The sequence below is a fragment of the Capricornis sumatraensis genome, chromosome 20 (genome assembly GCF_032405125.1).
Source record: "Capricornis sumatraensis isolate serow.1 chromosome 20, serow.2, whole genome shotgun sequence".
Lineage (NCBI taxonomy): Eukaryota > Metazoa > Chordata > Mammalia > Artiodactyla > Bovidae > Capricornis > Capricornis sumatraensis.
The window spans coordinates 29,598,005-29,612,822 of NC_091088.1; the positions used below are offsets into that span (position 1 = coordinate 29,598,005).

General features: G+C 38.9%; 1 protein-coding gene across 1 annotated transcript in view; it reads left to right on the forward strand.

Annotated features, from left to right (window-relative positions):
* Positions 1–14,429, forward strand: part of LPCAT2 (lysophosphatidylcholine acyltransferase 2) — a 64,720-nt gene extending 50,291 nt beyond the window's left edge. The window contains exons 12-14 of the mRNA XM_068992774.1: positions 4,728–4,826; positions 10,550–10,685; positions 14,245–14,429. Of these exons, the coding sequence (XP_068848875.1) occupies positions 4,728–4,826; positions 10,550–10,685; positions 14,245–14,429 (420 nt within the window). The remainder of the gene's footprint in view (positions 1–4,727; positions 4,827–10,549; positions 10,686–14,244) is intronic.
* The last annotated feature ends 389 nt before the right edge of the window (positions 14,430–14,818 follow it).

The following is a 14,818-nucleotide window of genomic DNA, read 5'->3' on the forward strand; positions in this document are numbered from 1 at the left end:
TCTCTTCCTCTTCACGTTAAAGGATTACTACTTTTATGATTCTCTTCCTGCATGCCAGGGCAAAACATTCTGAAATTACTTAAGTTTCTCTTTTATTCTCTTATGAATTTGTATTATACTTGTATAGATGACCCAAGGCACTAGAGTTGACCCCAGAAAATTTAGTCCAAAGTCTGGATTTTTCTAAGTAACCCAACCTTTGGCATTGTGTCAAACCAATATCTTAAGAAGTGATTGGATTTCTTAGTTTCCATTCAATTATTTTTTTTCAGTTGATGTTTTAAAGGCAGATTTTCAATATAAAAGGAAGAGTTTACCTAATACTTTTTTAAAATTTTGCCTTTCCTACATGGAAAACTACTGATAGCCTAAGATGAAGGACTTTGATTCATATAACTCTATCATTTAAAAATTTTTAAGAGCAATGCAATCAATCTAGTAAGTAGAAAATAATAATGATTTTGTTTAAACGTTACATTATACATTTACACTTTTAAATTGCAAAGTATCTCATATGATTTTGGAATACACCTTAATCTTGATACAATCTACTGAATTTGATAACCTGTAACAGCAGGAAAAAGAACTGTGTGTTCTGTACCTAAACGCAGCAAATGTCCAAAAACATTAAAAATTTGTATATCATCTCAAAGTTCACCTTAAAAATATTTTTTGAGTAATAGTGCATGTGTTTTTAAAAGTTGATTTATATATCAACTTCAGTTAGAAATTTCATCAGTAATACTACACAACTCACCCACAGTAGGGCCTTAAAAAATATTTGCTCAAGCACCTGCAGGGCACTGATATTAAATATACCTATTGATCCTGCAGTGTGTTCAGAAGTACTTTTTTAAAATGTCTATTTTTAATGCTAAGTGGATTAAAACAATTTAATTCCTAGCAATTGATAATGTAATTATGCAGGTGGGTAGAAATATGCTCTTAATAAGAATACTGAGGGAAACAGTACCTCTTCCTGGACTCTCCTGTATAACTGAGAGTTTATTGAATTTGAATAATAGTACTTTTCCTGAGAAGTTCAATTGATTTTTACAGAACAAACCCCACAGATTTGAGGAATCATTTTTTTTTTTTTACTATGGGACTAATTTGAACTTGAAAATTTAAAGGAGTGCATTTTACTTACACTGTTTATTATCTGTTTTTGAATATATTTTATCATTGACCTGCTTTAATTTGAATGAGAGTCAGATTACCTAAATGTTAATTGTCGTTATGGCAATAGTGAGTGTTGTGACCTCAAGTAAAACTTATATCTTAATTTTTTATTAGTAAAAATGAGGAAGTTGACTGGATGATTTCTAAGATACCCCTCAGTTCAAAATTTTGTTATTCTGAATTTGTATGGTATAAAACAATGTATTGTTTTATTAGTCCAGTAATAAAATATCTCAGAATAATTTCCATAATATGTTTTTTCCTTCACATTATTAGGATAAAAACTCACATATAATTTCTCATGTAATTGATTATCAAGAGTCTGCTTTAATATTCTTTTTTTAGTCAGAGCCACTCATATAAAACTGTTAATGAAAATCAGGGGTCCAGAATTTTACCTTTATTTGTGAATAGCAGTAATATTACTATTACTAATTAAATCAATAGCAGCAATATTAAGAGTTCTTTACATTTCTGGTGCTCCTTTGAAAAATAAGTTATAATGCTTTACCTGCATTATAACATTGGATTTAGTAGTGCAAATAAAAATTGGATGCCTCACAATAAATTCAAAGGAGTATTTCAATAGGTAGTAGCCATACTACCTATGGCTATATCTTCAGTGTCCATAGATATTCTCTTTTTTAAAATTTATTTAAAGTATTAAGTTGACTTACAATGTTGTGTTAATTTCTGCTGTACAGCAAAGTGATTCAGTTATACATATATATATATATATACATTCTTTTTCATATCTTTCTCTATTATGGTTTATCACAGGATATTGAATATAGTCATAGATCATTCTTATATCTATTCTTCAGAACTTGTATTTAACACTTCTTTGTTTCTTAGTGGAAAAAACCAATTGCACAAGAAATTTACCTTATTAGGCATATTCAATAAGCTATTCAACCTCTAAGGCCTAATGAACAACAGCCCTCCATAGTACATAAGAAAATTAAATAGAGTCACAACAAGGAATATTTATGTCCCTTAAAAGTCTACCATCTCGGAAACTTCCGGGGTGATGAAAATGTCGCTGTCAGTTGTGGTAGTGGTTACCCTGGTGTCTACATTTTTTCAAAGAACCTCAAACTCTACCCTGAAAACTGATGCTTGTTATTGACTGTAAATGATACCTCAATGAAGTTGATTAAAGGAAAAAAATTACTCTTTTAGAGACTGGTAATCAGACAAAAGGCCTTCCTAGGTGTATCAGTGGTGGAAAAAACCCACCTGCTAGTACAGGAGTCATGGGTTCAGCCCCTGGGTCAGAAAGATCCCCGGAGAAGGAAATACTGGAGATCCCACGCCAGTATTCTTGCCTGGGGAATCCCATGGGCGGAGGAGCCTGGCAGGCTACTGTTCATGGGGTCATAAAAGAGTCAGACATGACTTAGCAACTAAACAACAACAACGACAATAAATCAGACAAAAATGGAAGTCAGATCTGAGTTTTTAATCTCAGGAAGAAACCCTATTACTTTAGGGAACTCTTGAAACCTCTGTTTCTACCTTATCCAGTGGGCTGGTTGGTGAAGGTAAATTACTTTTTTTCATTCCTACCCTGCAGCAAAATAAAGGTAACATGGTGATAGACTTGGTTGCTTTGAGAAGCTGACAGGGGACTTCCCTGGTGCTCCAGTGGGTAAGACACCATGCTTCCACGACAGAGGGCTTGAGTTCAATCCCTGGTCAGGGAACTGGGTCCCACATGCCACCATGACAAAGCCAAAACCAAACTCATAGAAGCTACAAAAATTCTCCCTAAAATAATGGACGTATAGAAAAGGCACACCCTTTCAGGGGCTTCAAGGCTTTCCCTTTCAAGCCCATCTGTGAAACTCTAGTGAAGAACACTGCCTGAATGTGTTAAGGTGAATCCAAAGTAGTAGGTAAGGGTAGATGAGGAAAAGGTAGCATGGTTTATATAACCTACCTGTATGTGCTAGGCAGTGAGAACACACTGCACAGAAAAGGGAAGGCAACCCTTGCCCTAGGGGAACTCCTAATAGTTGAAATGTAGACACTTAGTCACAGTTAAAGATTATGGTCTTATCAGTACCAAAATTCTGCTTACTTATCAAGTAGCGCACTAACTTTGTTGTTACTGCTGCTGCTAAGTCACTTCAGTCGTGTCCGACTCTGTGCAACCACATAGACAGCAGCTCACCAGGCTCCCCCATCCCTGGGATTCTCCAGGCAAGAACACTGGAGTGGGTTGCCATTTCCTTCTCTAATGCATGAAAAGTGAAGTCGCTCAGTCGTGTCTGACTCTTAGTGACCCCATGGACTGCAGCCTACCAGGCTCCTCCATCCATGGGATTCTCCAGGCAAGAACACTGGAGTGGGTTGCCATTTCCTTCTCTAATGCATGAAAAGTGAAGGCGCTCAGTCGTGTCTGACTCTTAGTGACCCCATGGACTGCAGCCTACCAGGCTCCTCCATCCATGGGATTTTCCAGGCAAGAGTACTGGAGTGGGGTGTCATTGCCTTCCCCATTGTTGTTACTAGTTCAGAGCTTATCTGTAAACTCATCACTTGAAGATTTTGCTGCCAAAGTGATCTCACACATGGGATTATAATTATCGTGCTTGTTATTCTGTTTCTTTCTCCCTCCTACTCCTCTCTCTCCTCCTCCATCTTTCTCTTCCACTCTCCCTCTCACTTTTCCTTTCTCCTCTTCCCCTTCTTGTTAGTTTTGCCTCTTTTATCTCTTCCTTCTGCCTTCCCTCCCTCTCTTCCTTGCCTCTCTCTTCTTTTCTCCCTCTCTTCCTTAAGCTCTCTCCTTTCTCCACATTTCATCCCCTCAGTGTTCCTGTCTAGGTGAGTAGTTCATATGCAGGAAAAACTCTGCATTCAGTCAGCATGGATTAGAATTACCAACCCATCCTTTTGTATTGCCATCATGAAATACCTGCTGAAGTGTATAGATATTAACATCATATGAATTAGTTATAGTTTCCAGAGGCTTAGAAGTGCAGGATCTTCCAGGGCCTGATATCACTAAGGGCCCTTGCCATTGCTCATGTTTGCTTACTTGCTCCTGCTTTATTGCAGATTAAGCCTGGAAAGAAGAAAGAATGTAGCTGTGATTATTGCCTCAATTTGCCCTTTTCCTTTCCCTTCTGTTTCCTACCTGTAGAGGATCTCTTCGTGACCCACTGGGTGTTGGCCATCATGGCATGCCCACCATCAATGGTGGGATGAAGGCTTTGGTCTCACCTAGGAATGAATCCTCCATCCTGCCTCCCAGAGAGACTCCCATCAAGACTGAGCTCCAAACCCCATGCTGATATCCATAGAATCACTCTTAATGACCCTCAGTGATAAAATGTTTACATCTATCACTGAACACAAATCTATTTTTCTTCCCTCTGAATTGGGCTGCTCACTAGCTGTTCTATCTCAGTGCGAGCTTTTTTCCAAATAGACTCAGTGCATAATGATGCTGAGTTGCATGGCATACCTGAATTTCGCCTTGTGATTAATAGTTATTCAACCGATGGCCCTGCTAATTGATTTCGCCCATCCTTTCACAGAACCACGATGGCAGTATCGACTTCCGAGAGTATGTAATTGGCCTGGCTGTCTTGTGCAACCCCGCCAACACAGAGGAGATCATCCAGGTGGCATTTAAGGTACTGTCAGCCCCACTGAAAGCATCTAGATCTGTCTCGTAAACAAGTGTTGACTCTAAGTGTATTATTTGAAAATCAGTACATCCATTACAAGTGTTTATAGATTTGCTGTGACATGAACACGAGAATAATGTGATTAAGACAATTGCTACTGAGAATAAAGAAAACACAAGCATCCGTTTAAGCAAAAAAAGTCTTTGGAAGCAGCCCAGTTAGCAGCATCAAGATTGAAGAGCAGGTGATTTAATAAATTAGCTTAAAGATTATTTCTTTTCAGCCTCCCGGTTTGGGAGCCCCAAAGTGAGTTGTATAAATAAACACGACCTGTCTCTTGTCGTCCTAATTTGCCATGCAGAAGGTTTTGACCCACCCTGATTTTCTCACTCTATGTGTCAGAGATGTTTTTGGCAATCTTTTCCTGATGAAGTTTATTTTGTTGTGATGGTATCAAGTGATAAGAGTCCACACACATGACTCAGAAGACACATGGTGAGATCAAGTTTTGATTTTACTTGAGAACAGAGCACGTATGATTAGAATTTGGAAAGGAACATCCCATTCAAATATAAATTAGATGAAGCACCTTTCATCTCTACCATGATGTCTTGGATTTCCACCCTGTATGTTTTCCTATTACATCATATATATTGTCATAGCAGGATGGGGGATTAGGGGGCAATGAATAAAATCCATGTTCCCCAACCCCAGCAGAACTTAATGGAGGTTTAAATGATGAGAACTCAGATTTCATTTATCACTTATATGTGCAAAAAGAGGGGAAGAATACATTCCCAAAGTGTGTTTCAATTCTTTAGAGATGAAATGTGCTTCATCTAATTTGTATTTGAATGGGATATTCCCTTCCAAATTCTAATCATACATGCTCTGTTCTCAAGTAAAATAAAAGCTTGATTTCACTATGTGTCTTTTAAGTCGTGTATGTGGACTCTTTTATCATTCAGCCCCTTGAGTCTCCGCTTCATCCACCATATGCCTGAGGGCCTTCCCCATGTCTGTTTCCTACTCTTATTTCTTCCTGATTTTCTCAGAGAAGAATATCCCACTGTTCCCTCAACAAGTGTCTTCCCCTCTATTATTCAGGAAGACTCTCTTCCTCCCAGAGTCCTTTCTCATGTCTTAGAGACCATCCTGGATAGCCTCAGGAATTTCCATGTGTTTTGTCATTGACAGAGAGCCCCCAAGTTGACTTTTTATTTCAGATTGTTTTCAACTGAATTAACTGCTGGGACTATAAGGAAACTAAGAGGCTGATGCTTAGCAGATGGTCACAAGGAAAGGGCCAGAACACTTTCCAAGTTGAAAACTTTTGGCTTTTACATACTTATTCATCGTAAAACCTAAAATTATGCACATAGCTAACTTATTCCGATCCACTTATTTCTGTTCCTGTTCTGGGATTGTCTGTGTGATTATAAGTTCAGCTGGGCAAGTGGTCACTTTGGGCTTACCAATGAAAGACCTGATAGAAAATTTGGCCCTTAATCATAGTAATTATTGTTTTTAAAGAAGTCCTGAGATTTTTCTCTAGCCTAGACGTTGGTTTTTGGGGGGGAGAGGTAGGGAAAGGAAAGGAGAACCTAAAACTATAATTAGCTCTTTTTTTCAGTAAGGCAAGTGTCACGCTTTATTTTGGTTATTTTTTTAACCTTCTCAACGGTGTTTGATGTTTTTGAAAATGATTTTGGCATGCTTCTATGTTTTCCATTTAGCAGTATCATTTTATATATACAGGATCCATTCTCATCCTTTTATTTGAGTAATGCTTCACAGTTAACTGCCCATCTTTGATTGTATTTCATCACCATGGTGACCTTTAGAGGCAGAATATTAGTCAGCATTCTTCAGTCGTTAGCAGTAGACTGGCTGAGGAATCAGTTGTGAGGACAACAAGCAGGCTCCTGGGAAGACCCTGAAGCAGGCAGCTCCAGAGGTCCCAGCTGCGGGAACTGCTCTACGTTTCCCTTGGGCACTGCTGTCAGAGAGACAAACTCCAAACTCTGTTCATCATTCAGATTCCAGGCAGGGTCCTGGTGGTCTTGAACCATGGGCTTGCTAGGGAAGACAAGATGTTTTGATTCAGAGCCAAGTTTACTCTACCCAGCAAGGATGTCATTTAAAAATTGATGGAGAGATCAAAAGCTTTACAGGCAAGCAAAAGTTAAGAGAATTCAGCACCACCAAATAAGCTTTACAAACAAATGTAATTTGTTGTGGCATATAGGGACTTCTATAGGAAGGAAATACAAGAGAAGGAAAAGACCTACAAAACAAAAACAAAACAATTAAGAAAATACCAACAGGAACCTATATATCAATAATTACTTTAAATGTAAATGGATTAAATGCTCCAACCAAGATACACAGACTGGCTGAATGGATACAGAGTCCTGCAACATTCTGTACACTGGGGAGATAGCACTCCCCTATTCTCCAAGGAAACTGGGGTGTTAAACCTTCTACCAGAGCCCAGAGGATGGGATTTACCTGAGATCTGGGAACTGTGTAGCAAAGAGACTATTGGGAATGTGAGGAATTGAGAGAAATGGAAGGGTATTATGGGGTCGTTGTAGCAAAATGTCCTTTGTCACAATGACTGTGATAGGAAGTAAAAGCCCCGGGATGGATGTGTGAAGGGAACTTATACAGAAGAGAGAGCCATCAAAGCACCAAATGTGGCAGGCATTTAGACGATTTGATGAGTTGGTGAGAACTGTTTAGGAATGGAAGACTTTTATAAAAAACTTAGAATTTATGGGAGTGGGATGTGTGACAACCTGGCTGTTGAAGTCCGAGGCCCATAAAGAGCCCTGGGGCTACCATTTGTGAAAACAAATGCTAATACGCTTTGTACTTTCCAACTGTCTTATCCTCCATTCAGGGGCTGAGTGTAGAAAATGGACTAGGAGTCTGTGTCTTTTCATCAAGGGACAGGAAATCACAACTTCAAATTCTGTTTTTCTCCTCCCACCCTGCTGCTACTGCTGCTAAGTCGCTTCAGTCGTGTCCAACTCTGTGTGACCCCAGAGACGGCAGCCCACCAGGCTCCCCCGTCCCTGGGATTCTCCAGGCAAGAACACTGGAGTGGGTTGCCATTTCCTTCTCCAATGCATAAAAGTGAAAAGTGAAAGTGAAGTCGCTCAGTCATGTCCGACTCAGTGACCCCATGGACTACAGCCTACCAGGTTCCTCCATCTATGGGATTTTCCAGGCAAGAGTACTGGCGTGGGGTGCCATTGCCTTCTCCCAGGCATTGCAGGGTAGATTCTTAACCACTGGACCACCAGGGAAGCCCTCCATAATTTCTTAAAAGAAGAGCCTGTGCCTTTGCCTCCATACCTCACATCTATTCATGCCTCCCACCCTAGTGGACAATTTAAGCACTATTCAATGTTTGCTTGTTGTTCATTTCACAATTATCACACCTTACCCTATGCCTGTTTTTGATTGTGTGTTTGGTCAGAAGTGGATACCTTAACAGCAGGAGCTCTAGATATTATTTGCCTGTCTTTGAGTGTCAGCTTGACCACCGACAAGCTCTGTGACCTTGGGAAAGTTGCCTGGCTTCTGTGTTCCTCAGCTTTCTCATCTGTGAGAGATGACTAATAACAACCCCTCCCTTACATAAGACTCGTTAGGGTAGACTGTCATCAGGGTTAAATGAATGTGTAAAGGGATTTGAACATGTTGGATCAGTGCCTGCAAAGATTTAGTGCTGATATCATTTAAAAAATGTGAATACCCTGGAGAAGATTTTGAATATGACATATCAACTATCCCTAACTTGCAACTTGACTTTCAGTGTATCCCACCCTTTCCCCTCTGCCTGTAAACATATTCAGTCTCTCCCTTCCTGTAGGCAGCCTCCTTTTGCACATGGTTGTTACCCCATTTCTCTCCTGCCCTTTATTCCATAATTTCTTTTTAAATTAATTACTTATTTTTGGCTGTGCTGGGTCTTTGTCACTGAGCAGGCTTCTCTCTAGCTGCAGAGAACAGGAGCTACTCTCTAGTTGCAGCGTGCGGGCTTCTCATTGTGGTGGCTTCTCTTGTTGTGGAGCACAGACTCTAGTGTGAGCAGGCTTCAGTAGTTGTGGCATGTGGGATCTTCCCAGAGCAGGGATCAAACAGGAAAAACAAGAGTCTGGGGTGGAGAAGCAGGAAGGGCAGGAAATGAGAATTTATAAGGAAGCAAAAACAGAACTTGCATATCAGTTAGAGGTCTGTAGTACTGGAAAAGAAGGAGCCAGTGGTGGCTGAGGTGTTCTGGCTTGAGCAAATGGGTAAAAGTGAGTTATGTTACCCACTGGTATCCCAGGCATTACAAGGTAGATTCTTAGCCACTGGACCACCAGGGAAGCCCTGCATAATTTCTTAAAAGAAGAGCCCGTGCCTTTGCCTCCATACCTCACATCTATTCATTCCTTGATTCCCATTACCATCTGTCATCAGGATCTCCTAACTACCAAATCCAGCAAACCTCTTTGCCCCTTGCTTGGCCTTCCTATGGCATTTTACTGTGTTGGCCATTACCACAGTCAGAGTTTCTTCCTCTTTCCTAAGAACCTCCCCTAGCTCCCAAGATGCATGTTCTTTCTTTCTGCTTCTCCATCACTCTGACTGCTTTTGTTATTGTTTTTGCTGGCTCCTCTTCCCTGCACACACCTCAACTCTTACAGTATCCAGGACGCTGCCTTACTTTGTGCATTTTCCACAGAGAGGCTCAAACACATAATTTCAGTTCTTACCTGAATTCATATCTCAAGGCTCATCATTCTCCTGTGCTGATGTGCTAGACTTCTAACTGACACTTCTGATTCAAATTTACCTGTCCAGGTCTAACCTTTGATCTCATTGGGTACCTGTTCTCCCGTCTGGGTAACATAACGTTTTCACCCCTTGCTCAAGTCAGATCACCTCGGCCATCACTGGCTCCTTATTTTCTATCACTGCAGACCTCTAACTGAAATGCAAGTCCCACCTTTGTTTCCTTATAAATTCTCTCTTCCTGCCCTTCATGCTTCTCCACCCCAGACTCTTAATTGTTTTTCTTGTCTCATAGATTCAGTGGGTATTAGTTTGAGCAAACACCAGGAAATACTGAAGGACAGGCAAGCCTGGCATGCTGCAGTCCATGGGGCTGCAAAGAGTTGGACATAACTTAGCGATTGAACAAGAACAGAAGTCTTTTCAACCTTCTGCCTCCAATCCATCCTCCACCCTCTTCCTTAGAGAGCTCCCTCAGTTCACAGTCAATCACGCCACAGTCCTTCCCATGATCATCCTGCAGGGTTAGATGATACACTATGATCTGATTCCTGGTTGTCTTTCTCTCTCCTGACTCGAGCCCCAAGCAATCACCTACCAATACCTATATATTCCTTGCATATTCCTTGTATATTTCCTTCATGTAATGGCATAAAGCCTTCCCTGACCTCTCCAGGTAGGATTCATCTTGTTCTACAGAGGACCCCCATGTGCTTCTGTGCTTACTGTGGTTGTAGCCCCTATTTTAATTTTATCTCTTTCTACCACTAAACTATACGTATTGTGAAGGCAGCAGAGATCATACATATAGACATATATCCCAAGCCCCTGGCACAGTGAATGTCTGAATTACTAAAGAATTTATTTTCCAAGATTATTCCATACTGCCATTGCTCTGGAGGAGCTCGTTCTTAGGCTTTATTTTCTTTTTCCTTCAGCTCTTTGATGTTGATGAGGATGGCTTCATAACAGAGGAAGAGTTCTCCACCATCCTGCAGGCTTCCCTTGGAGTGCCTGACCTTGATGTTTCTGGTCTCTTCAAGGAAATAGCTCAGGGGGACTCTATTTCCTATGGTGAGTAGGCAGTTTGGCACCTGATTCAGTGTATGAAGAGGACATCCAAACTATGACTGACCCTCATACAAGTGTTGTTTCCCTCCTCTAATATGTTAATGATAGAAATAATAGTAACAATGATGATACCAGTAATAGTAGTAGTGGTGTAATGGTAGAAGCTAACTATTGGGAAATTACCATATGCTAAGCACTCTTCAAACATTTTATATATATTAATTCATTTATTCTTTACAGCAGGCCTATTCAATCAGTACTTTTCATTATTCTTATGTTCTCAAGATGCAAAGAATTCACCAGAAAATGTCAGAGTTGTAGCCACAGTAGAGGGATACAAGCTGAGGGGCCCACAGTAATAACAGTAACTAAACCATCTATTAATGTTTCCTGTTAGTAGCTTAGGTGAGCTTTCACGTTCATTATATCATGTCACATTGATGGCAACCCTGTGAGGGAGGGACTATCATGGAGGAAGACCTTGAGGCCAGACGGCAGGTCTGTCCACCAGCCTTTCTCCTGATGACTCAAGTCCATGAATTAAAGTAAGTGCCCTTGGGACTTCCCTGGCATTCCAGTAGTTAAGACTTTGCCCTACCAAGGCAGGGGATGCAGGTTCGATCCCTGATTGGGGAACTGAGATCCCTCATGCCTCATGATGTGGCCAAAAAATAAAAACAAATAAAATTAAATAAAAACAAAAATTTAAAAATAAGTCCTGTAAGGGATGAAGGAATGGTTCATCAGTTTCCATGTATTTCATAATGTTCTTGGGAAACACAACTTGGTGGAGCTTTGATGTGGTCATAGACATGGCTTATCTTCCCCAGTCTTCTCTGGTGGGCTGGAGGAGGATTCCTCTTGAATGCCTTTTTCCTTCTGGTGCTCAAAGAGTTTCAGCCTGAAAACTTTCACTGAATGGGGGCTTTAGATCACATACTACGCTTACTCTCTGTTTTTAATTACTGTCATTTGGCTATCTTTTCTTCTATTTTAGATAATTAAATGCCTAGAGCACTTACTCTATTAAGTTCATTTAAAAAAAAAAGAAAGGATAAAATGGGAAGTATATACTGATGTAAACTTAAAGAGTCATAAACCTCATGTGTACTAATTCTCTAGCCATTTTCATTGCATAATTTAGACTGTATTACTCCAAGCTACCATTTTTTTTTAGTATTCTTTTTATTTTTTTTTAATGTTGACCATTTTCAAAGTCTTTATTTAATCTGTTACAATATTACTTGTTTTATGCCTTGACTTTTTTGGCCTCAAGGCATGGGGGATCTTAGCTCCCCTATCAGGGATCAAACCCACACCCCCTGCATTGGAAGACAAAGTCTTAACCACTAGACCACAAAGAAGTCTCAAAGCTACAACATTTTGAAAAACTATTTTGAATTATTATTTCAATGGAAGCTAATACTGAGAATTACTTGTAGGTAGTCATATGTTTACCTGTTGATTTTAATTTTTTTTAATAGAAATCTACTTTGATTTTTGGAATTCAATACTTTTCTTTTTAGAATACAAAGAATATCTCCTCTTCCCCAATATTAGGCAAGCCCACTTTTTTTTTTTGCAGGAATGTTTGAGGTATTTAAATATGATTTTATGAAAGAATAGGTATAAAAATTTATCATGAATGTGGCCATTTATGTTATTTAAATATGATCATTTAAGTTTTTATTCTTGGTTTTCCTTTAGCAAAATGAATGCCCAAATTCCACTTATCGCCAGTTCATAGCACTTCTAGAAATGAGTTACTCTTTAATGCCACTGGCATCCCCAAAGAAGACAGAGACCTTCATCTTTTGACCAGAGCACATGTCTTAAAATTAAATCTCATGGTTTCCGTAGATCAACTCTCCTGCCTATGTATCTTAGAAATCACTTAACGTCTACTTTACCTCCATCACTGAAATAGACTCATGCAGATAAATCTTTATTTTGGGTGTTAAGAAAGAATAATTAATAACTTACCTGATTTGGAAATATAAAGTCTATTAATACAAAATAATGTTGTAATTACAGAAAATGATCTGGGCTCAATCTGGTAACTTCCTCATCACTAAGACCTGTTTATATCATCAAGAATTGCTAGGTACTCTAATGTGCCATGAAGTAGACACTTGGTTATCGGAGGATTTTTTTTAATGGATAGAAATAGGATATTGGGTTAAAAGCCTTTTATTAGAGAGTCAAATAGCAAGCTTATTCAGAGACCACGCTTCCTTTGCTATATAAGTTCAATAAAGCTTTCTCCATCCTAACAGAAAAGGAGAGAGAAATTTCAAAGTTGAGGGTAGCATCATATTTCAGAAACTATTAGGGGCCTAAGGTTCAAATTCTGATGGTTAATAAGTTAATTTCTATACTCTACCTATGTCGCAAATCAAAACACCTGAGATAAAAGGAGGCCCATGACTCAGGGGTCTTGTGATATGATTATTCTATATTGTACACTCTTCTTGTTCTTACTGATCATAAGTCAGGCAGGGCTCAGCTTTTCAACATGGTTCATTTCTTTACCAGTTTTAAAGGTTAAAATCATTTTAAAAGTCAGTAATAGAAAGTCCTGGGCTTCCCTGGTGGCTCAGCTGGTAAAGAACCTGCCTGCAGTGCAGGAGACCTGGGTTCCATCCCTGGGTTGGGAAGATCCCCTGGAGGAGGGCATGGCAACCCACTCTAGTATTCTTGCCTGGAGAATTCCCATGGACAGAGAAGCCTGGTGGGCTACAGTCCATGCAGTAGCAAAGAGTTGGACACGACTGAGTGACTAAGCACAGCACAGCACAATAGAAAGTCCTGGAGAATAAATTCTTAAACATTTTTTATTATAGAGAAATAATAAAATTATATATAACAATAAAACATAAACGGAGCATAATGAAGGTTTATAAATGAACACTTGTGTACTACCACTCAGATCAAGAAATAGAATTTTTCAGTAACTCTAGAAGCCTCCATGCACCCCTTCCAAAAATACAACCCCTTCCTCTGTCTTAAAGGAGGGAACTGCTCACCTGACTTAAAAGGAATCTCTGCCCGCTTTCCTTTAGCATTTCACCACAAAAGTACAAATTGGCTTTTTTCATTCGACATTATGGTTTTAAGATTTATCCACATTGTTACAACACAGCTATTCATTCATCTTCATTGCTGTACAGCAACAGCTATTCATTCATCTTCATTGCTGTACAGCATTATGTTCTCTGAATATGCCAGGATTTATTTCTCTATTTCAACTGTTAACAAACATTTGAATTGTTTCCATTTTTCACCTATTATGAATAACATTGCTGTGAACATTCTCATGCATGTCTCCCGGAATACAGTATGCACAAATCCTCTAGCTTATCTATTTGAGAATCAAGTATGCATATCTTCAACTTGACTGGATAATGGAAAAAACTATCTGCCAAAGCAGTTGTATAATTTATAAGGGTTGAGTAATAGACTTTTGCAATCATTATATTATTAAGATCATGTGTTAATCTGCATCATGCCAAAAGAAGATTTATCTCAATTTATTGAATTTTGTTTTTTTCTACTCTTTTAGAGGAATTTAAAAGTTTTGCCCTAAAGCATCCAGAATATGCTAAGATATTTACAACCTACTTAGATCTCCAGACATGCCATGTGTTTTCATTACCAGAAGAAGTCCAAGCAACTCCTTCAGTTGTAAGTAATAAAGTCAGCCCTGAAAGTCATGAAGAAAGTACCTCAGATAAAAAGGACGACTGAAAACAAATATTCCTAATAAGGAAACTGCGATGGCTTTTATTTGAAATTTCAAAGGCATGTATTGGTAATATTTTACTTGTGATTGAGTAAGGATGATGTTTAAAATAGATAGCTTTTTAATAAAAATGATAGATTTTTCTTTATTGAAAGACTTCTATTCACATGTATTTATCAATATTCCTTTTCTTTTATACAATATTTTGCTATACTGATTGGCTTACTGGTGAGAAAGGTATTTTTATGGATTTTCCAGGTTAGTTTGCATATCCAAATAAATGAAATGACCTCCCTTGTTTACTGAGGAGCATTAATCAACACTGTAAAAAATTTTAAAGTATAGACACTTTTTCATCTACCTTCCTCTAAAGAAATAGGTTGTATTCTGTTAA